The sequence below is a fragment of the Pan paniscus genome, chromosome 13, assembly GCF_029289425.2.
Source record: "Pan paniscus chromosome 13, NHGRI_mPanPan1-v2.0_pri, whole genome shotgun sequence".
In the NCBI taxonomy this organism is placed as follows: Eukaryota; Metazoa; Chordata; class Mammalia; order Primates; family Hominidae; genus Pan; species Pan paniscus.
In genome coordinates this window covers 143,679,100-143,703,236 of record NC_073262.2, presented here as the reverse complement: position 1 = coordinate 143,703,236, position 24,137 = coordinate 143,679,100, and the positions used below count along the sequence as shown (strand labels likewise).

At 52.8% G+C, this 24,137-nt stretch overlaps 1 protein-coding gene across 23 annotated transcripts in view; it reads right to left on the bottom strand.

Moving 5' to 3' along the window:
* The window catches only part of SNED1 (sushi, nidogen and EGF like domains 1), a 102,106-nt gene extending 82,032 nt beyond the window's left edge, over nt 1-20,074 (bottom strand). For 10 of the 23 annotated variants that reach the window (XR_010109559.1, XR_010109558.1, XR_010109560.1 and 7 more), the window contains exon 1: nt 18,607-19,041. Coding sequence is in view for 16 of the 23 variants with exons in the window: in XM_063595630.1 (XP_063451700.1) it covers nt 18,607-18,819 (213 nt within the window). In the remaining 7 variants the exon portion in view is untranslated. Of the gene's footprint in view, nt 1-18,606; nt 19,048-19,876 lie in introns of those variants that run through there. The other 13 variants (XR_004670377.3, XR_010109561.1, XM_055109304.2 and 10 more) reach the window with 8 other exon arrangements.
* Between the last annotated feature and the right edge of the window lie 4,063 nt (nt 20,075-24,137).

Here is a 24,137-nt window from a genome sequence, read left to right as displayed (position 1 = left end):
CAAACATTCAAGAAATAATTCCAGAGACACATAGACTCTTCTAGATAGAAAAATCCATTTTATGAGGCTACCATAACCTGGATACTAAAATTTAACAAAGACAGTACATGAATGGACAACTCCAGGCCAATTTCACATTAAGTTGCTAAAACCTTAAATGAATTATTAGCAAACTGATTCAGCAATATACAAAGAGGATAAATAATCCACCATGGGCCGGGCGCGGTGGCTCACGCCTGTAATCCCAGCACTTTGGGAGGCCGAGGCGGGAGGATCATGAGGTCAGATCGTGACCATCCTGGCTAACATGGTGAAACCCCATCTCTACTAAAAAAATACAAAAAGAATTAGCCGGGCGAGGTGGTGGGCGCCTGTGGTCCCAGCTACTCGGGAGGCTAAGGCAGGAGAATAGCGTGAACCCTGGGAGGTGGAGCTTGCAGTGAGCCAAGATCATGCCACTGCACTCCAGCCTGGGCGACACAGCAAGACTCCATCTCAAAAAAAAAAAAAAAAAAAAATTCCACCATGACAGAGTGGGCTTTTGTTAGGAACACAGCTATGCTTTACATCAGAAAACCAACTAATGTAATTTGCCATTAAATTAACTTTATTAATGTAATTTGCCATTAACTTAACTTTATTAATGTAATTTGCCATTAAATTAACTTTATTAATGTAATTTGCCATTAACTTAACTTTATTAATGTAATTTGCCATTAAACTTTATTAATGTAATTTGCCATTAACTTAACTTTATTAATGTAATTTGCCATTAACTTAACTTTATTAATGTAATTTGCCATTAACTTAATTTTATTAATGTAATTTGCCATTAAATTAACTTTATTAATGTAATTTGCCATTAAATTAACTTTATTAATGTAATTTGCCATTAAATTAACTTTATTAATGTAATTTGCCATTAACTTAACTTTATTAATGTAATTTGCCATTAAATTAACTTTATTAATGTAATTTGCCATTAAATTAACTTTATTAATGTAATTTGCCATTAACTTAACTTTATTAATGTAATTTGCCATTAACTTAACTTTATTAATGTAATTTGCCATTAACTTAACTTTATTAATGTAATTTGCCATTAAATTAACTTTATTAATGTAATTTGCCATTAACTTAACTTTATTAATGTAATGTGCCATTAAATTAACTTTATTAATGTAATTTGCCATTAAATTAACTTTATTAATGTAATTTGCCATTAACTTAACTTTATTAATGTAATTTGCCATTAAATTAACTTTATTAATGTAATTTGCCATTAACTTAACTTTATTAATGTAATTTGCCATTAACTTTATTAATGTAATTTGCCATTAACTTAACTTTATTAATGTAATTTGCCATTAACTTAACTTTATTAATGTAATTTGCCATTAACTTTATTAATGTAATTTGCCATTAACTTAACTTTATTAATGTAATTTGCCATTAACTTTATTAATGTAATTTGCCATTAACTTTATTAATGTAATTTGCCATTAACTTAACTTTATTAATGTAATTTGCCATTAAATTAACTTTATTAATGTAATTTGCCATTAACTTAACTTTATTAATGTAATTTGCCATTAAATTAACTTTATTAATGTAATTTGCCATTAAATTAACTTTATTAATGTAATTTGCCATTAAATTAACTTTATTAATGTAATTTGCCATTAAATTAACTTTATTAATGTAATTTGCCATTAAATTAACTTTATTAATGTAATTTGCCATTAAATTAACTTTATTAATTTAATTTGCCATTAAATTAACTTTATTAATTTAATTTGCCATTAAATTAACTTTATTAATTTAATTTGCCATTAATTTGATTAATTTAAATGACCAATTTAACAGATTAAAGGAGAAAATCATATTATCATCTGAAGAGGTATAGAGAAGGCATGGAATAAAAGTCAACGTCCATTTGTGATTAAAAACGCTGGGAATACGAGGAGAAGGCAGCCGGCCATCTGAAGAAGGCTTCAGACACACAAGCACACACATCGTATTCAATGCTGAACCCGGAACACTCGCTTTTTGAGACTAGGAACAAGTCAAGGGTTCCACCAACACCACCGCTATGAGACGATTCACCGGAGGCCTCGGCCAGCGCAGGCACCAACACCACCGCTATGAGATGATTCACTGGAGGCCTCGGCCAGCGCAGGAAGACACAAAAATGTGTCACAAAGTAAAATGAGTAGAAAGGAGCCCCACTGCTGCTGTGACTGAATGTGGATGTAGAAACCCCATGGACTCTGCACAGAGATGATTTATCAAGATTCATATGGGATTTTGTCAGGCAGTTGGATATAAAGTTAGAAAATGTAAAAAATCAATTATAGTTCTATGTGCTAGCAATAAGCAGAAAATGAGATTAAAGACACTATTTACGATAGTGTGAAAAAAAACCAAGTACCTAAGAGTAACTCTAACAAAAGATGTGCAAAACTTCTCTGCACTCGATTCTGAAACCTTACTGAAAATGTTAAAGTCAACCTAAGTAAATCCAGAAATATGCCAGGTTCCTAGATTGCACGACTCAATATGGTAAAGGTATCAGTTTTCCTCACATTGATCTGTATAGTCAATGCAATCCCAATAAATATCACAACAGGTGTGTGTATACGTGTGTGTAACTTGATAAGCCAATTCTACATTTTACGTGAAAATGCAAAGTCCAAAATAACCAAGACTGTCTTGTGAAAAGCAAGGTGGAAGGGCTTGTTCTAGGAGACACCAGCCTTTCTCGTCAGGCCACAGTTAGCCCAACGCTCCTGGCTCAGGGACAGAGAAGCAGGAGGGAGAGCCCGGGAACAGCCACAACGGCGCTGGGGGTGTGTGGGGAGAGGCGGCTTTTCAACAAGGGTGCTGGCTCTGCTTTCATTTCCTCCAAAATGGAACCTGCGTGACTCTACCTCGGGCCCCAAGAGAAGATCACCTCCAGGTGTATTAGAGACCTGCGTGTGAAGGACAAAATGAAACAGCTGCAAGACTGTTGGAAAGCAATATGGAGAATTTACTACAGTAAAATTAACACCTTTTATCCACCCAAGGACGCCATTAAAGAGGATGAAACAAGTGCAGAATGAGAAAAGATATTTGCAACACCTATGACCTGGTGTTACCAAGAACCCCCACGAATCGGCGAGAAAGAAGATAACTCCGTAGAAAAGAGGGAAAACACTTGAACAGTCACTCCACAAAAGATGAAATCCAATGGTAAGTGAACATATGAGACTGGCTCAGCCTCATTCATAGAAAAGAAAAGGAGACCATGGTGACCTCCCACCACGTAGCTGCTCCATTTGCAGAAGCGTCGGCCGGGGTGTGGCCCTGGGCAGCATCCACACACAGCACATCCCACAGCTCAGAAATCCCACTCCTGGGTGTGGACTTGACACAAATGTGGACTTGTGTGCACTGGGACATGCCTTCAAGAGTTTTCACAAACAGCATTGTTAAGAGTAGTCTAGGCCTGGCATGGTGGCTCACACCTTTGAGAGGCTGAGGCGGGCAGATCACCTGAGGCCGGGAGTTCGAGACCAGCCTGGCCAACATGGTGAAACCCTGTCTCTCCTAAAAATACAAAACTTAGCCAGGCGTGGTGGCACGCACTTGTAATCCTAGCTACTTGGGAGGCTGAGGCACAAGAATCACTTGAACCTGGGAGGCAGAGGTTGCAGTGAGCTGAGATCGCACCACTGCACTCCAGCCTGGACAAGACAGCGAGACTCCATCTTAAAAAAAGAAAAGAAAAGAAAAGAAAAAAGAGTAGTCTAAAGCTAGGAACAGCCCCACCTAAAAAATTAAAAATAGAACTGACATATGGCCTAGCAATCCCACTTCTGAGTATATACCCAATGAAATGAAACCAGTATCTCATAGAATAGCTGCACTCCCATAAGCAAGATATAGACTCAACCTAAGTGTTTGCTGACGGATGAATGGATAAACAAAATGTGGTGTATATATACAGACATATGTACACACAAGGGAATATTATTCAGCCATGACAAAGAGAGGGATCCTGCCATTTGCAACAACATGGATGAAACTGAAGGACATTATGCTCAGTGAAATAAACCAGGCGCAGAAAGACACTTATATGTGGAATCTAAAATAGCTGAACTCAGCCAGGTGTGGTGGTTCACGCCTATAACCCCCAGCACTTTGGGAGGCTGAGGCAGGAGGATCTCTTGAGGCCAGGAGTTCAAGACCAGCCTGGACAACATAGCAAGACCCTGTCTCTACAAAAAAAGAAAAATAAAAAAATATAGCTGGAGGTGGTGGTGCATGCCTATCCCAGCTACTAGGGCCAGCGGTGTGGGGCGGAGTGGGGTGTGGCTGAAGTGGGAGGATCACTGGAGCCCATGAGTTCGAGGTTACAGTGAGCTAGGCTCAGGCCACTGCACTCCAGCCTGGTGACAGAGTGAGACCCTGTCTCTCAAATAAAATAAGTAAAATGAAAATTAAGTTGAGTTCATAGAAGCAGAGAGTAGAAGGATGGTTACCAGGGGCTGAGGTGGGAAATGGGGAAATGTTGATTGGAGGGTGCAAACCTTCAGTCAGACAGGATGAGTAAGTTCTGGAGTCTCCATGTAATGCATGGCAACCGTAGTTAACAGTACTGCTCGTGGCCGGGCGCGGTGGCTCACGCCTGTAATCCCATCACTTTGGGAGGCTGAGACAGGCGGATCACGAGGTCAGGAGATCGAGACCATCCTGGCTAACATGGTGAAACCCTGTCTCTACTGAAAATACAAAAAATCAGCAGGCGTGGTGGTGGGCACCTGTAGTCCCAGCTACTCGGGAGGCTGAGGCAGGAGGATGGCGTGAACCCAGGAGGTGGAGCTTGCAGTGAGCCGAGATCGCGCCACTGCACTCCAGCCTGGGCGACAGGGAGAGACTCCATCTCAAAAACAACAAAAAAAAAGAAAAAAAGAAAACACAGTACTGCCTCGTTTAATTGAAATTTGCTAAGAGAGTAATCTTAAATGTTCTTGTCACACACATGCACACACATGGTAACTGGGTGGTGATGGATGTATAGATTCATGCGATTCTGGTCGTCATTTCACAATGTGTAGGTATATTAAATCACACAATTTTGTCTGTCAATTTTGTCTCAATAAGGCTGGAAAAATTCAATTAAAATAACAACAATAGCAGCCCCAAATGTGTACCACTGTAAAACAAATAGCCTGTGGTCTATTCATACAGTGATACAGAGGTGATGATGAAGTAACAGCACCACCAGAGATGTGGATGAGCCACCCTAAAAACACCAGGGAGGGAAAAAGGCGGGTGTGAGAAGGCGCTTTCACAGGCCGGAGGGGCTGCCCTGGGGTGGCAACGCAGGGTGGGGCGGTGGCAGCGTCTGCTCTCGGCCTGGCGGTGGGCCCACCAGGGTTTGCGTTACGTTTGCTCTTTTTTTGCACGTTTATGTTTTGTACCCTTTTTGGCATGTGTTTTGGAAAAAAGAGCTAAGGGTTAGAAGTGACAAGTGGTACCTCTGGGTTGGGGGAGAAGCATCTGGGGGCAGGAGGCCGCTGTGGCCGAGGTCCGTGGGGCTGGGCCACCTGCCTGGTGTGGGGGACCTCCCTGCTCTGCCCCTCGCCGCACCCCCCATGCTCTTCCTTAGCTGGCCCCACTCCCTGCTTGGCTCCTGAGCTGCTGCCCTGAGTTTTCTGTCGGCCTTTGAAGTGGGAGCCTAGCTTGCAGGTGTGTGGTGTGCAGAGGCCTCGGGCCCACCCGCCGCCTGCCCCGCTCCAGCTTTCCTCTCTCCCCACCCCAGACAGCTGCTGCCCTCCCCGCTGGGGGCTGAGCCAGGGAGGAGGCAGAACAAGCCGGCCCTGTCCCCTGCCAGGACAGGGCAGCCAGGACAGGGCAGCGCCAGCACCGCAGTGCAGGGCAGAGGCCCGCGGGACTTCCTTTCTCCAGATATGGACGTCCCAACGTCTGGTGGAAGGGGGCTAGTGGGCAAGGCCCAGGCCAGAGGGCCCAGGAGCTAGAAGCAGGGCAGGGAGCCATGTGGCAACCCCTCTCTCCCCAGCACTGGGGTCCCTCTCCTTCTTCAGGGCTGGGAAAACGCTACTTCCCAAAAAGTGACAATTTTATTATTGTTATTTGCCTACTTGCTATAGCACCTTATAAAACATGTCATAGAGACATGGAAAACAAGGAGAAAGGATTAGCCTGTCTCCCAGCCGACGCCCCTGTTCATGGCTAGGTGTGGACCTGAGCACTCGTAGAGGAACAGTGCGGGTTTAGTCCCTCGTCCTGACTTCGGGGGCGGGAATGCCAGCAGGCTGCCCAGCGCTGGCATCTCAGACACCTGCTGAGGGCCAGTGTTTGTCTGCTGGGGTCTGGGGCCTGAGGCCAGCCTGGCAGGCCAGCCTGGCAGGCCTGCCCAGCGCCACTGGGACAGTTGCAGAAATGTAACCACTCCATGTGCAAGGAGACCCAGGAGACCTGCCACCCCCAGGAGACCCAGGAGACCTGCCACCCCCAGGCAGGGAGGGAGGGCAGTGTGCTTGTTCTGGGTCTGCAGGGTACAGATGCTGCGGCAGGCCCTGGCTGCATCCCCCAGGACTCCAGTCTCTCCCTGTGGATCCCATCGTCCAGGGCCTCCCCGTGGCCACCCTCTGGTCTCCTTTGGGGTTCCGGCTCTGCCTGCAGCCTGAAGCCCAGGCCCTGGATCAGTGCTGGCATCGCTCTCCTCCCAGCCAAGCACCGGCTGCTGAGAAAAACAAGATTGCCACCTGGACGTCACAATCCCAGGTAGGTGACAAAGGTCCTGGGAGGGGCTCACACACAGGCCGCCTGGAAAAAGCTCTGCGTTGGACACAGCTGAGCACCTTAGGCACCCCGGTGAGTGCCCCACGCCCCGCCCTCACCCTCCTCCCTCAGGCTGTGGTCAAGGCCAGCCAGCCTCACAGTGGCCTTGCCATGGAGGGGATGCTCTGACCCCTCTGAGCAGGCTGAGATTCTTGGGCTGCTAACCGGGGAGGCCCCAGGCCACATGGAACCTGGAGCTGCAGTGACTTGGGGACTTGGAGGAGGCTCCTCGCCCTCCTCCACTGGGGGCGGGGCTGGCCACTGGCACTCAGGGCTCTCCTGCCCTCGGGCACCCATGCCTTTCCTGCAGGACGGGGCTGACCCTCGGGCACCCATGCCTTTCCTGCAGGACGGGGCTGACCCTCTGCCGGCTCAGGAGGAAGCACAGAGATGTGCTCCAGTGGCATTTCCGACTTGGATGAAAGCAGGAAAGAGCTGAAGCGTCTGGGGAGCCTCCAGGAGGTGACCTCGGGCTGAAAGTGCCGATATGCAACAGCCTGCTCCCCCGGACCTGAGCCAAGGGGCTGCTCTGAGCAGGGCAGGGTGGGCCTGGAGGGGAGCCAGGGACCCAAGAGACTTCCGAGGGCCCCAGGAGCCAGGAAGCAGCACCCTGGCTCTGCAAACGTTAGATCACAAAGGGCGGCGCTGCGGTTCCCTGCTTTGACTCCTCTGCCAAGAGTGAAACAGCACAGCCTCGAGGTGTTTTAGAAGCTTGTTTTGAAAAATGTAGGCATGTCTTTTATTTCCTGGCAGCTTTCTGGGCAATTAGGATTCCTCCCACAGGCACAGTGGGGGCTGGCGTCCTGGGCCGGGGGATGGGCAGGGCCTCTGGGGCTGAAGGGGATGGTCTCCTGCTGAGCGGCCTCACGCCAGCCCTGAAGGGAAGGAGGCTGGCCCCTGGCCCAGCCACCGAGGGCAATACTGGGCTAGGCCTCCAGGGAAACACACATGGGACGCCTCCGGGGAAACACACATGGGACACCTCCGGGGAAACACACATGGGACAGAAGCAGTCACCCAAGGGGGTGTTCCAGTGGAAGGGAAGAGAGCTACCACCAGGGAGAGCCAGGGTGACTTCCTGGAGGAGGGGACATCTGAGCTGCATTCAGCGCCCGGACAGGGGAGGGGTAAGGGAGGGGCTCCCAGGAGAGTGTTGATGCCATGTCCTCTCTCTCCTGCAGACTGAGGTGCTGGGTCTCCCTGTGGCTTCCCTGTCCCCATGGGGCCATGCCCCCAGCCCCCGTGCCCCTTCTCATGCCCTGTCCCTCTTGCTGCCCTCACAGCCTCTCCCTCTCCACCAGCCCCTCTGCTTCCTTGTGTTGACAGCAGCTCCTGCCGCCTGCTCCTTGCCTCACTTGCTTCCCACTTTGGCCAGGTGCTCCACCAGTCCCTATGGTCAGCAGGGCCACAGCCCAATCCCCCAGAGGCCCCAGGGTGTGCCTGGCCTGGAGGCAGTGGCCCCACACTGTCTGGGTGTCCACACCTGCCCTTTCCATCCATCTCCAGCCTGGGCTGCTGCCTCCTGGGCTCTTGAGATCTTGTTGCCTTCAGCCTGTCCACACCTCAGAGGGAGGGGCCTCCTCGCAGTCACCCTGCATCTCTGCAGTGGCCACTGGGCCACTGTCACCTCCAGCCACCACCATCAGAGATGCAATCTTGAGATGCAAACCTGGTCTGTCCCCCACTCCCCACATACCTGAGAGTCTTACTCATGGGGACCCCCGTCACTCCTCCAGAACCCAAGCCCCATCCCCACGTCCTGCCCCCAGTGAGCCTCCAAGGCTGCATTGCCTGCTCCACTTTGCCGCCTCCAACCCACTCCAGAGCTGATGGCAGGAAATGTTTGCTGAAAGATGGGTTCGAGGGCCCAAGAGGCCGTGCCTGACCCTTGACAAGCTCCTGAACAAGCTCAGAGGACAGTGTGATCCTGGGCTGCCCTCCTGTGCGGAGGCATTGGGGTCAGGGGCCTGGGCTGGCCACAGTCCTGCTCCCACTTGGTGCTCCCTGACTGGCCCGCAGAGCCCAGAGGCGACTTCAGCATGTGCTGAGCCCCGGGCACCACGGGAGCAGGGCAGGGGCTGCACACAGCGGTGTCTAATAACTGACACCTGCTGGCTGAATGAATGACTTGCCCTGCTTTGCAAAGAACCAGAGAACGGATGCCAAGGCACCTAGGTGTTGAGGCTGGTCCCTGTAGATGATGTATGGGGTGTCCCACCTGCCTGGTCGCAGACAGACGGCAGTGTGACCAGGCCCCAACCCTTCCAGCCTGTCCTGCCCTTGGATCTGCCCAGAGCCCCCACCCCCACCACCAGTCAGAACACCAGGACACCCTGTCTGGCCTAGAAGCCCACGGACAGAAGGAGTGCAAGGAGAGCTATCAGGTGGGACCCTGTGGGGGCAGCTTGTCCCGGCCACCCCTTCGTGGTAAATAGGAGGCAGGAGGAGACTGGAGCCTGCAGAGTAGGTTAGGTTAGGAGTGCCCCGGGTCACCATGAGCAGCCCTCGGAGGGAGGGGCTGTGCTTCCCAGGTGGGGCTCTGAGCCAGCCCCGGGAGCCCCTGGTCACGGCACTGACTCTGTTCCCCCACTTGGGATCTGCCCTGGGTGGTCTGCATTCCTGCCACACCCCCAGGTGGCCCTGGAGCAGCACAGAAGCCTGCTTTGGAGACACACATGGTCCGGACCTGTCAGAGCTGGGGAGCTGCCACCTCTGGGCTGTGCTCAGTGAGTCAGGTGGTACGGCCGCCTTCACCCACGGCAGGGTGTAACTGCGAATGCCCTTCTGGGCAGTGGCAGACAGAAGGAAGGTGCCCTGAAAAGCTCCCTGCCTTGGATCCAGTGAGCCCACGTGGGGCAGTTTATTGCAAGGGAGGGAAAGAGAGGGAGGCCTGCACGAAGGCCCGTGTAGGACAGACACACATCGATTCAGGAGACTGAAACACTACAGAGCCAATAACCAGCGACTGGTTAAACAAATCACAGTGTAGCCATAGAATGGAATCTTGTATTGTCATGAAAAAGCATGTTTTCACAGAAAAGTTAGGGCATGGGTAAATGCTCGTGGCGTAACATTGAAAGAAATATGCAACATAGAGACCCATATGAGATGGTAACCCGAAGTCTGTTTTGTAAAACCCTACCCTTGAAAACAGATAGGGAAGAACTTCACCAAAATGTTAACAGCACTTATTTTTGGATGATGGAATTACGGATGTATCATCCCAATGGTCACAAGATGAACAATAGTTATTTACTGAGCGGCTTCTAGGAGTAGCACTGTTCTGGAAGCCTGACAGCACAGCGAACAAAATAGACAAAAATAAATACATTTAATACTAAAAAAAGACGCATTGCTGCTCTTCCATCTCCTTAAATCAGAGCAAGGGCACAATCAAGGTTTTGGACTGAAGGAACGAACAAATGAAGTAGTGAGTAAGTCAACAGTGAATGAATGCACCAAGTTTCTGTGGGGAGCTGCCTGGGAGAACGCGGTTTGGCCGGCTGGCCACTTCTCTGACAAGAAGCTCTAGCTTCACCTTATCACCAAAAACTCAGGAGGATATGAGAATAAGCTGTAGACCTCATGACCCTCTGCACCCTAAACATTTTAGTATTTCCCATCAACAAGGATATTCTCTCATGTAAGCATACACAGTCACCCACAGCAGGAAATTTAACATTGATGCAAAGCTATCAATACTGTTTTCCCCCTCATTTATATGTTTCATCATTTATTTACTTACATCAGTGTGAAGCCACGGATTTCTCCTTTAATAGATTAGAATCTGTACCTATCATTATTTGTTTTAATGCTCCAACTGTCCCAAACACTGCCAGTGGGAGCCCCTTCTGGAGGGCCTCTGTGTCCTTTTGATCCATCTCCATCCTTCTCCTAGTGCTTCCTTACTTTATGGCACAACAAGATGTTCCAGGCTCATCTTGCACTTCTCTTGCCACAACCCTAGGATCTCCAAGGCACCCTGGTTCTTTTTAGTGGAGACTAGTGTTTAGCAGCCAAGATCTGAGCATGGAAGTGCCCTTTGCTATTGAGGTATTATTGCTTCCATTTCTCTCAGTGGACAGAGCTAGGAACTGTGGATGTAGGTAGACACACAGATGTATATACCCATGTCTACACCCATCTGTCATAATACACACACGGAAATATGTGCTATGAAGTTATACTGATATGCTGAAGTCAAATCTAACACAAAGCCACAGGTTTCATTTGATGTTTCCTCCTTTCCATATCTGCAACTCGTATCTTCAAGAGAAGCTCATACCATTCTCAATCTATTTACTCACTGGCTCAACAGCCTCAACATTTCCAACCCATACCACTGTGGAAAACAATGCTACACTTGGAGTTTCATAATTGTTCACCATTCTTTTCACTTTTGTTCACAGATACATAGTCAAAGTATTGTATTAAAAAGTATATGCTGAAATTAGTAGACAGTAATTTTAAAGCAATTATTATAAAGATGAAAAATATGCTAGGATAGAAAAGGAAACGTCAACATAATGAGGGAAGAAATGAAAAATGCAGAAAAGATCCAAATACAACTTATAGGAGTAAAAAGTGAAATAGATGAAACAAACATACTCTGAATGGGATGAATAGGTTAGACCGTGTAGAAAAAAAAATCAGTGAATTTGAAAACATAACAATAGAAATATTCAAAATGAAGGACAGACAAAAAAGACTTTAAAATAACAAAGCCTCATTCTCATTCTCAATGAGCTCTAGGACAATAGTAAGAAGTTTAATGTACATACAATTTGAGTCTTCAAAAGAGAGGAGAGAAAGGACAGAAAAAATATGTGAAGATGGCTGAGATTTTTTTCAAGTTTCATGGAAACTATACACTCACAAATCATGAGTCTTAATGAAACCAAGCAGAAGAAATATTTTTAAAGCCCTACAACAATACACCTAATAACCAAATTGCTGAAAAGCAGTGATAAAAAGAATATCTTAAAAGGAATCAGAGAAAAAAGATGCATATGCGGAGGGACAAAGATGGGAATGAGAGCAGACTTCTCATTACAAACTATGCCAATCAGAAGACAACAGAGCAGCATCTTCAAAAAATTTAAAACACAAACAAAATCCAAAGTCAGTTTGGAATTCTACACCCACCCAGCAGAGCTATCTTTCAAAAAATGAAGATAAAGAGATTTTCAGATTTTAAAAAAACAGTGATAATTTATGCCAGCAGGTCTACACTATAAAAAATATTAGAGGAAGTCCTTCAAGCAGAAGGAAAGTGATATAAAAATGGAAATCTGGGCCAGGCATGGTGGCTAAGGTCTGTAATCCTAGCACTTTGGGAGGCTGAGGCAGGCAGGTCACTTGAGGCCAGGAATTCCAGATCAGCCTAACCAACATGGTGAAACCTCATCTCTACTAAAAATACAAAAATTAGCTGGGGGTGATGGTGGGCACCTGTAGTCCCAGGTACTCAGGAGGCTGAGGCAGGAGAATCATTTGCACCCGGGAGGCAGAGGTTGCAGTGAGCTGAGATCATGCCACTGCACTGTAGCCTGGACGACAGAGTAAGTAAGAATCCGTCTCAAAACAAAAACAAAAACAAAAACAGAAACTAAACTAAACTAAAATTTAAAAAATAAAAATTTTTTTAAAAAAGAAATCTGGACCTACACAAAGAAATGAAGAAGACTGGAAATAGTAAATATGTGGGTAAATATAAAAGACTTTCTAATTTTAATCTCTTTAAATGATAATTGACTGTTTTAAAGAAAAAAAACATTGGCCAGGCATGGTGGCCTACATCTGTAATCCCAGCACTTTGTGAGGCTGAGGTGGGTGGATCACGAGATCAGGAGTTCAAGACCAGCCTGGCCAAGATGGTGAAACCCCGTCTCTACTAAAAATAAAAAAAACTAGCTAGGTGTGGTGGTGGGCGCCTATAATCCCAGCTATTCAGGGGGCTGAGGCACAGAATTGCTTGAACCTGGGAGGCAGAGGTTGCAGTGAGCCGAGATTACACCACTGCACTCCAACCTGGCGACAGAGTGAGACTCCATCTCAAAAAAACAAACAAACATTATTGGGTTTATAACATGTGCATTATTGGGTTTATAACATGTGTAAAGTAATATATATGACAACAATAGCATGAGGGCCAGAAGGAAAATGGATGTATGCTGTTATAAGATTATTATATCATATTTGAAAGAGTATAATATTATTTGAAGGTAAACTATGTTAAAAATGTGTTTTAAATCTAGAATAATCACAAAAAATAAAATCAGAGGTGTAGGTAATAAGCCAATAGTATAGATAATATGAAATTATTTTTAAAAATCCAAAAGAAGAAACTATAGAGAACAGATGTAACAAATAGGAAGATGATAGGTTAAAATTCAACCATATTGATAATTACATTAAATGTAAATGGTCTAAAACACTCTAATTAAAAGGAAGAGATTTGTCAGGCTGGATTAAAAAAAATCAATACTACACTTCTTTTTTTCAGCATTTACAAGAAAGACAATCAAGGCCACAGTCATTAAGGTGTGGTAAGGGTTTTGCTGAAGATTTCACAGGAAGCCAGAACAAGAAGCCACAACAAATGCTCAGACTGCAGTTTTATCAGTGTTGTGCCCACTACCTATACACATCTCCTTTCTTCATGGCCCCCCTGGTGGGATGTGGGGATCATTTTGTGCCTCAAGCAGAGGCCAGCCTCACCCCCAGGCTCATCCCCACTCCAGGATCTTCCCCTCCATACATGCATCAGCCTCTCTCCTTCCTCACATAGGACAGCCTGGCCCTGTCCAGCCCAGGGGCTTCCAGCCCTATTCCAGCTCACTCAGCCAAGAAAGGGCTCATCAGAAACCAGAGATGTTAGAAGGCAGAGGGCAGTATAAATGATAACCAACATTTTTTTGGTCACCTTTACAAATTGCTGCTCCTGTGTGCAGCCTTATGGCTTCTCGTGGCCCATCACACACAGAAGTGTCACAGATAACACTTCATGTCAGTATCACACAAACTGACCTGTCTTCCCTGTGAGCCTCTTCTCTAAGCAGGTCACCTGCAGAGGTGGGTGGGGCAGTGCAGACAGAGACTTTCCTTATGGGGCCCAGCATGCAGCCAGGACCCCCTACCACACTACCATGTTCCAACAGCTGTGCCTGTGCCATGGGTCAGGCCAGTCCTGGGAGGGAGCCGGCTGTGGGCTGAGGCTGAAGTGTGCAGGTCCTGCATCTCTGTGTGGAAAAGCTGACTCCCAGGCTAAGGCTCACCCTGTCAGGGAAGGTGGGACTGCTTCTGCTTTGGGGAACACACGGTGCAGAAATGTGCTGGTGGCCAAGACCATGAGCCCACCATGTGGATGTGGCACAGGAGGACTTACTGCTCAGGGTGCAGGCATCTTGCTGCATGCATCCTCTGGCCTCAGCAGGGGTGGAAGAGAGAGTCCTTCACCAGGGCACCACCACCACTGCAGCCCCAGGCTGTCATCTGAGGCCTATTCTGAGCCCAACACCAGAATGGTGGCATGAGGATGGATGTGGTCCCTGCCTTCATGGGGTGCACATCCCAACACCTCCCAAACAAGAAAACTAAGGAGCAACCCAGCTGAGGTCAGAACCAACAAGCTGCAGTGAGCACAGAGGGTGGGACTGGGGGAGTGCCTGAGCGGGGGGCCCGGGGGAGGGCGGAGGGGGGCTGGGAAGCGTAGCGGGGATTCTGGCGAGGAGAGACAGGATCCCACTGGTGTTTTGTATGGCTCCCTTGGTCACTCTGCACAGAGGAGGGCAGGCTGGAGGGAAAGGCCAAGAGCTGGAGGTCAGCAAGGGGGTGCTGCAGGTGTCCAGGCAAGTGGGGATGGACAGCTGGGAAGTGGTCCAAGTAGAGATGCAGGCGGAGCTGCTGCTGACGTGGAGGGTGAGGGAGAGGAGGGAGGCATTGGGGAGGCTCTCAGGGGTTTATTCATGGAGATGGGTCGGGGCCAGGGAGGAAGCAGGACTTCTGTTTGGGTCCCACTGAGTTTGGGGTGGCACAGTAAGAGGCAGCTGGACGCAGGAGTCTGAAGGCCCCTGAATCTGCATTCTGAGCCTCGGTTTCCTCATCTGCACTGGGCATGACTGTCCTGCTCCATCCTCTCAGGGGCTGCCTGTGAGGTCCAGGCAGATCACAGCTGTCCTGGGCTCATGGCCTTGACCTGGAGTCATCAGGCTCTCTCACTCCAGCATCCTCCTCAACTCCAGCCCCATTCCACTTCCCCAGGATCCCCTTCCATCTGCTTCCGCCACACCCAGGCAGCAGCAAGAAGGGCATGCTGATGAGGGGCAGGACTACCTTGGCCAAGCCCATAGCAGGGGGTGGGCCAGCCCTGGAACCTCAGTGAATAGGGCAGCCAAGGGGAAGCCCAGGACCCTCCTCCCAGCCAAGGGGCTCCTGCATTTGCTGGGGTGTTCCATGAGCTCAGAAGAGAGCAGAGATGGCAGTGATTTCTCCCCACATGTCTGCTCCCAGATCCACTCATGCGCAGGCCTCGGTCCCACTGAGACAGTCCCTGTGGGTCAGGGTGGATTTTCCAGATGGCTTGGAGCTGGCGACCACACAACCGTGACAGTGATGGGGTGTGTCACAGGTATGACCTGATGGGGGAGCTTCACCACACAGATGGGGAGACAGAGGCTCAGGGAGGAAATGACCAGGCAAAGGTCACAGGCTGCATGTGAACTCCCACACCAAAGCAACTGCCCTGGGCTCCGTGTTCTGGGAGGGGTAGGGCCGGGACTGTGCCTGGATGGTAATGTTGTGCAGAGCCAGAGCCAGCAGATTTGGGGTGTGGCACTAAGCCTCAGGGCACAGAGTTGGGGTTTGGCCAGCACCAGCGAGGGTCAGTCTGACTGTCCACATTCCTCCTTCTTGCCTGCGGGCTCTGCAGGGCACCACCCACTCTTGACCCTCAAATCCTCCCTGCCTCTGCTCAGGGCTCTGTGAGGGGTCCTGATGCCAAAGAAACTGAGATCCTCCCATGGCCCAAAGACCATGCTGTGGATAGGGGCAGTGCTTGGAGCCAGGAGCTTCAGTGTAGGGGGCACCAGGAAGATTTCGTCTCTTATTCCCTGCACCTGCCCCTAGGAAACCACTCCACCTGCACAGGCCCCACAGACCGCGGCAAGCTCCATCTTAATGCAGACACTGGCAGTTCCTGCATGGCAGGATAGCGGCAGCGCGCCACACTCCTCAGCGCGCCACACTCCACAGCGCGCCACACTCCTCGGCTGCATGATCTTTGTCTGTGTGTAGAACCTTAGCAATAAAGTGCACTTTCAACACTTTTCAGAGCCTTACGACTTACCACACACATACAGCTACTATGACATGAGAAAGAAGCAAAACAATGGGTCCCTTCTGGAAAGGGGGCCACTCCATGTGTGGCAGAGCTGTCTTGCTAGGGCCGTAATCCATGTGCTATTTCTGATGAAGACAGAAGCACCCATCTCATGCAAGAGCACTTCTAATTTCTACCTGTGACTTGCGGGCAGTGTCAGAGGGAGGCACATTCATTCATTCAGACAACAAGCCTACTCTTGGTCAAGCGACAGGCTGGGGGCGGAGGAGCGCAGAGGTCACTGCAGTGGGATGGGGGCTGGAGGGTCCTGGCGGGGCCTGACATGGGAGTCTGAGTCCAGGGCCAGCAGACACGAGGCCCCTATAGACTGGAGCTGGACAAGGGCCAGAGCCAGGGGCCTCAGAAGAGGGTCCGCTCGGCCTGGGTGGGTGTGGGAGGCCCCAGGCAGGTCCACTTCCTTCAGAACAAATGCCTCCCTTCTTTCCACCTGGCTTCAGCCCTAACCTGCTGCCAAGCACCCCTTTCTCTCTCCCTGCTTGACCACAGAGCCCGCACAGTTACTTCAGGCAAGGTGTCCTGGGCAACGCACCCTCAAGCCTCCTGCTGAGCAAACAGAAAGGTGAAGTGCACTGCAGGCACTGTGTCCACATCGGCAAATGGTTTTCAAATAATATCTTTGTTTCAGGAAAAAGCTCCGATGGAGATAAATGTTTTGTTAGCAGCCAGAAGGTTCATTTCTGACGAAACCCTTGTTTTCCTAGCGGATCTTCCCACATTAGAGCTGTTTTCCCCCAGTTGCTCTGGCAAGGGCAGATGTTTTTGGTGAGGCTGTTAAGTGGGTTAACCATTTTAATAATATTTTCACCTGTGACTGTGAGTGGGAAAGCTGAGCCTGGCCCAAATGCTTAAGGAGCCTCTCGAGTTCTGTTCGGATGGTGCCAATGTGAATGTCCCATACCTCAAGTGGACAGGCCTCCTCCAGCTCGGGCCAACGCTGAGCACCATTCTGTCCTACCCACTTCGTACTTCCAGGAGTCAGTCCTATTCCTCTGTCCAAGTCCTGGTCCAGAGGGACTTTCAGGGGGTAGCACCGACAGCATGGCTGCCCCTCCCACACAGTCAGGTCACCCAGTGCTGCCACCGAGGTGGGGAGGCCTTCCTGAGCAGGTGGGGAAAACGCAGTGGGCGCTGTGGATGGTGTTGGCAGTTGTGGGGTGGGAGGCGCACTAGAGGGCACGTGGTGGAGGAGACCCTGTGGATGGAGGTGGGGAGGGATGACAACCATGCAGAGGATGTGGATGGTGACGACGGGAAGCTGGGGACCATGGGGAAGGTGGTGGTGGAGGCAGTGCTGCTGGTGGTGGGGTTGAAGGAGGTGGTGTTGACGGAGGAGTTGGCAGTACAGGTGGTGTTACTCCGGGCAGCACAGATGGCAGAGGCGATGTGGCTGGCAGTGGGTTGAGGCTGGAGGTGGGCGAGGGTGTGAGAGGGCTGATGGTGGAGGTGGCCGTGGTGACGGAGCTGGAGGGGACTCTACTTGAGGCTGGCCCAGCAGTTTTCTAGATATGATCTGGGGTGTTTCAGGGAACCACCAGGTACCAGTGCACCGTGGCCTACTCAGGGCGAGTGCTCCATGCAGTTACCAGGTGCATTTCATTCCCTGGGCTGCCATAAGGGCTTGGCCTGGGGTCACACTCTGGGAGCCATGGAGACAGAACCGGCACTCGGGCCTGTTCCTTCAGCTGAGCTGAGCCTGCTGTCATGAGTCCCTGGCCCCAGGAGTCCCACTGGGAGTCCTGTTTGGAGAGTCTGAGCCTGAGCGGCCAGCCCCCAGACTGCGGAGAGGACGGCAGGGAGGGGCAAGCCTGTTGCTAGCCTGCCTAGGAGGGTCTGCGAAGAAGCAGGCCCTGCCCTGAGCGCCTGGGCAAGGGGTCCAGCCTCCTGGCTCTGGGCCGCACTGGCGTCCACGGGGGGCGGGGCTGAAATGGCCCAAGGAGGGGCTGCAACCTTCGCAGGCCAGGCGCCCCACTTGGGAAACTGAGGCCCGGGAAGCCCGTGCCCACGGCCACATTGCCATGTGTGAAAACCAGGGCAGTACCAGGACCCCTGCTCTCCCCTGGGAATCAGGCGCCGGGAAGACGCGCTCGGCAGGTCTGGCAGGAGCCGGGGCGCCGCGCTCCACTCGCCCCCGCCTCGGTGCCCGGCGGCTGCCGCCCCCGCCCCGCCCGCGCGCCTCTCCCGCGGGCCGCTGTCCGGCCTTGGCCGCCGAGGAGGAAGCGCTGTCCTCATTCCACCTCGGGCCGCCCCGGTGCCAAGTGGCTGGCGGCGGCGGCGGGAGTCCGGGCCCGGCGGGCAGCGGCCGGGGCGCAGCGCCCTCCCCTCCCGGGCGCCCCGCGAGCCCGGGGGTTACTCACGTAGAGTCCGGAGTGCTCGGCACCGAAGAACGGGAAGGGCACCGAGAGCGGCCGCAGCCCCGAGCCGCCGTCGTCCTGCTTGGGGGTGACGGCGTCGCCGCGCTCGGCGCCGAACGGGTAGAAGTCGGCAAGGGCCACCGCGCCGCGCACCCCGCGCGCCCCAAGCCCCAGGGCCGCGGCCACCAGCAGCGCCCAGGCGACGCCGTGCCGCATCGCGGGGGTGTGCGGGCGGGACGGGGCGCTGGCGGAGCAGGGCGCTGGGGGACTAGGCTGCGCGCGGGGGTGGCCGGCAGGGCCAGGCGGGGTGCGGGGAGCGCGGGCGCGCCCGCTGGCCGCGCCGTCGGGGGCTCCGCGTCCCGCGCCCGTTCGGCCGGGCCGCGCTCTCGCCGCAGCTCCGCAGAGGAAAGCGCCGGGCGGGACCGCGTTCGGGGCCAGCCCCGCCTCTGGGGCCACGATTTAAATATCCAGCCCGGCGGTCACTCGGGGGGGCGGGGCCATGCAAATCGGGCGTCTCTTAAAGCGCCAGGCCCCGTGGGAGGGCGCGGGCGCGCGGGGAGCTCAGTTCCCTGGCGTGGGCACAGGCAAGGTGAGGGCTCTGCGGGCGCGCGCCCTGTGGTGGGGCCATGCTCCGCCCCGGGTCCCTACCCTGGTGGAGGCGCCTGGGCCCTCAGTGCCGTCCTGGGACAGACCTGTGTCCCTAAGGCCTGAGACGCTGGGCCCGCCCTGAAGGCGTGTCATCACGCGGGGGGCGGGAGGGGCACCCTGGCCAGGCAGTGCCTGAATGAACCCGTTCCGTGCTGCCCCCTTCCCAGCCCTGAGCATGGGGACGCCAGGCTTCCAGCCACAGGGGCAGACTAACCCCGGAGCCCACTCCCTGCCTGGGTCTGTGTGAGGAAGAGCCCGGGCCGGAGACTAGGAGGCATGGAACAAAGTGTTTGCATCTGCGTGGCCGCATCAGGAGAAATTCCTGGGAGGCCCGGGACCTCGGGGGGACCCCTGGGTAAAGCAAACCCTCCGTGGGGAAGACTGACCCACTCAGGCCCTGGGGGCAAGTGCGTGCATGACACTGGCCTTGGCAGGTGGGGGCAGGACTCTGAGTCCCAGTATTTGAATTCAGGGTCCCCACCCTGTGGCCTGCCAGCCCTGCCCCCTGTCTCTTGGGCTGCTGGCCTGGGCATTACTCTGTGCCTGTCTGTCCTTCCTCAGGGGCTCAGCCGGGACCACCTCTCTGTCCCCAGGCCCATGGCAGGGTCTGATTCCTGGAACTCACCCGGCCCACCGTGGTCTCTTCTCTTAGATCCTGGTGTTGGGTGATGTTGGCTGCGTGCCACACTGGGGCCCCCAAAGATAAGAGTGCAGCCCTCGAAGACAAGCAGGAAAGCCCGGGCTGATGGTAACTGCATCTACCACTGAGGTGCTGGGTGGTTTTTTGTTTGTCTTTGCGTTTGTATCTTCTGAAATATCTCAAGTGAGCACGTGTTGTTTTTCAGTGAGAGCCAGGCACAGTCAATGTTATTTTTAAGAAGCAGCAGAGGGTTCTCTGCGTGTGACTGGGTGTTGCCGGTTCTCACAGATCCTGCACTTGGTGTTTTCACTCAGAGGTTCACGACCCTTTAGACTTGGTGTCAGGGCCAGGTGCAGAATTGTTAAGGAGGAGCTGACCCTGCACTGGCACCTCCTGAAAGCTTGCCCCTGGCGCCTCTCCCACCCTGCATGGGGTGGCAATTCTGTTTGCAGAGAGGCAAACTGGGCCTGGGAGGGGAAGGGCTCTGTCCCGCAGTTATCCCTTAGGTCACGGTCCCAGCCTTCAGAGCTCCAGGACAGCAGCACAGCGATGGTTCCAGGGCCAGAAAGGTCAAGGCCTCCTGTCTTTGGAGGGAGGCACCAGAGAGGGCGTGGAACTGTAGAATCCCTACTTGAGGCCAGCTCTCGGTGAGAGCCTGGCAAGGAGAGACATGTCTCCACGCACATGCACACACGTCCACGCACACATGCATACTTATTCACATGCACGGAGGCAGCATATGCACATACGTGGGGCCTCAAGAACATGCTTTAACCCCTTCCTCAGCCCAGCCCTGGCCTCCCTGGTCAGGGAGGGCTGCTCCCACCTCTGGCTGGCACAGGCCGTGGAGTCAGGACAAGGCCCCATGTAGCAGCGTTGGGAACAGAGCTGCCAGGCGTCACTGTGGCGGGAATCAGGGAGAACGCTTTTCTATTTGTCTTTTTTCTAGAAAAACCTGGCAGCCCTCTACCCTCTTTTCAGCGCATTTGGGGCCTGGCTGGAAGGCCCCTCCCGTGAGTTTGCGAAGGTGGGAGGCAGCAGTGCCAACCCCAGGGCAGGATTTCTCCGCTGAAGAGGTGTTGTCATGGGGACCTGAGGCTTTGACCCCCACTAGGGCTGGCCCACCTCCTGCCCTGTCCCTACTACCCATCCACTTCCCACCACATGCTCCTGCTCTGCTCTCAGAGCCCAGCCTGGGGTGCTGCCTCCCAGCCAGCTGCCCAGGCCAGGCGCCCTTCTCCCCACTGCTGACCTTCTCTTGAGCACACAAGACAGGGACCTGGGTAACAACCCATTTCTGGGCTGGGTTTGGGTCAACTTGGGGGCAGGGCCGCCCAGGGCACCTTGGGGCACACAGTGGCACTCAGTGGCTACACCGAGTGGAGGCCTGTTTCTTCAGGCGGGTGGGCTGGTGGGCCTCACGGGGGTCACTGAGCAGTGCTGGAAACGCTCAGGCCCGTCCTCATCCCAGAGAGTCAGAGCTCATGGGCCTGGGGAGCGGCTGGCAGTGAGCCAGACCCTGCTCATGGCCCAGAAAGGCCACACTTCCTCGGGCCTGTACCCTGCTGACCAGCCTCGGCCTGCGCCCTGTGCAGATTTTCAGCCGGGCCCGGGGAGCTGGGGGTTAACAAAAGGCCCCGCTGCTGCTGGGCATTACATTTCATTAAAAAAAAACACACACACAAAAAAAACAACACAACTCTGCAGGCAAAAAAGAGAAAAAAAAAATGTTTTTTTCAGGTGCTAAAAATATTATCAGGAAATACTTTTCAGCAATGTGCTGTTTTAGGCTCCCCTCTGGACTCAAGGGCGCCTTTGTCTCTGCCACAGAAAATCCACATTTATCAAAACCAAAATTGTTTTATCAAGCAGGCTCATGTTCTGTGGCCAGGAAACCCGAGCCTCCCCAACCGGCCTGTGACATTTTAATTTAGGGCCTGAGCGTGTGTGCAATTTAGATGGGGTGCCCCGGGAGCTGCCCTCAGGATGCCCCAGGACTCAGGGCTCCACGCAGGCCAAGGTGGGGGTGCCCTCCCCAACCTGCACCTGGTCGGCTGGGCCTGTTTGGTCTTCACAGGGTGGAAGATCCTGGGGGTTCAGGCCTGAGCTGCCAGGGGCAGGGGCTGGCTGGCTGTAGCCCACCCTAACTTTCTCTCCTTCTCTCCCAGAAGTGGCAGGTGGAGTGCAGGTCCCCTGCCCCAGAAGCGCTGATCCCAAGTAAACCTCCACATGCTCCGGAATGAGGCCAGGAGGTCACAGGGACCAAGGGCCGCTCCACCTGCTCACCTGGTCACTGTCCTGTGTGGCTGGTTGGGGTCTTGGTGCAGTTGGCCCCTGAGGGAGTGTGGGGGCCATGCAGCCTGCCCTGTACCTCCTCTTCTCATGCACACGGAGCCGCACACACATTGACTCCCATGACGGGACTTCTGTGGTTGATCTTAGGGAAATGATGGGACTGGGGTTCAACACTTCCTTCCCAGGATGTTCACTGCTGCGTGGGCTCAGGCATCGGCTCTCCCTGTCCTGGGGATGACGAGACCCTGCCTCCCGTTGAGAGCCTTGTCCATCTCCTGAGTGCCCAAGACAGGACAGAGCCCCATTCTCTGTGGGCTCCAGGATGGCAGGGACAGCCAGCAGTGGAGGGACACTCAGGCCCAGGGTCCTCCGATGCCCCGGAGCTTCCGCAGCAAAAAAACCATGCTCTGAGACGTTTTTAGTGATTCGGGAAAACTCTAACGGTATTGTGTCAAGCAAAAGTTTTAAAAAATAGTACTCTGAGTAGCATCCACGCTATGGCCTCAACCATCCTAAGCACACGTGTGCTAGAAAAAGGGAGAGTTGGGTGTCACCTCGGGGCTCTGCAGGTCACAGATTATGGTGGTGGTTACATTCTCCTTTCTATGTTTCCCTGCTAACATTTTTTGCAATTAATTTGAAAAGTATGAATGTTTTGGAAGCCCAGATAAACAATGCCCTTGGTTCCAGCTGGCCGGCTTCCTGCCCCGGCTTCAGCCAACCAAAGCTTGTGCTTCCCTCAACCTGGGGTGCTTCAGAGGGCTGGCCTGTCCTTGGGTGCCGCCGTCTGTGTTCAACATGGCCCCTCCTCCAGTGCCCCCTCCCCAGGGGGCCTTCCTCTCCCATTTGTCCCCTCCCTGTGTTGGTCTGCAACCCCTGGATGCCTGCAAAGGGTGCTGCCCCCGGACCCAGGCACCTGAGGGCCTGTTAGAGCATCGGAGCTTCCTGGCCAGAGGCTGGATGGGACCCTCCAACAGCCCCTGCGTGCCCCACATTCCTCAGCGAGCCTCAAGGGTGGCAGGAATCCGAAGGGATTTTGTGTTCTGTCTCACACAGGAGCTGGGCCCCTGCCTGCATCCCTGCCTTGTGTGGGGGAGGGTCTCCTGGCTTTCAGAAACCCCAGGCACATTTATCGCCTCTGCCCACCGGAGAGGGCAGGCAGAGGAAGAGCCAGACCACGGAGGCCTCCAAGGTCGCAAGCGTATGTGTGGCTCCAGCTCCATGAGGTGGTTCTGGGGGTCCATCCCCTGCAGGGACAGGCCTGAGGGCCACCTCTGAGTTTTCACTGACACCCAGACTCTCTGTGGGTTCTAGAGGCAGACCCTGAGAGTACCCTCCCCTTGGGAACATCACGGATCTGCACCGCCTCCACCAGGCTGGCCTCAGGGGCTGCTCCCTCGAGTACCCTGGCCCTGCTGGACCGTGGCTGGGGATGGCAGCAAGGAGATGGACATGGCACTCCCAGAGCCGTGGCTGCTGCAGGTGACAGTGCCTCCACCGTTAGCTGAGTGCTTCTGGCCTCAGCCTGGGCGATACTTCACGTAGGACACACCATGGCCCTCTGGGGCTGGGGTCACCCCACTTTATAGACAGGGAAACCAAAACCTAAAGAATCTGTCCAGGGTTGGGTTGCACAGCTGGTGGGGGCACAGCTGGGACCCCCGTGCAGGCAGGCCTGGGCTGGAGGCCACGCATGGTCTTTTCCCCTTGACTCTGGGGAGTGTGTGGGAAGGGGTCCAGCCCCTTCTTCCCTTGGCCTTGCCTCCATGAAGGGGCAGGGGGACCCCAGCATCTGGGGCATGTCCTCTGGTTAACACGGCTCTGCCTGCCCCCTCACTGGGCAGATGGGTCTGGGGCGAGGCCGGTGGAGGGGGAGCCCTGGCCTTGGCTGTCGGGTCCCTGGGCCTGACCCCTCCTGTCGACCTGGTGCAGACTTGTCCCAAAGCAAGGC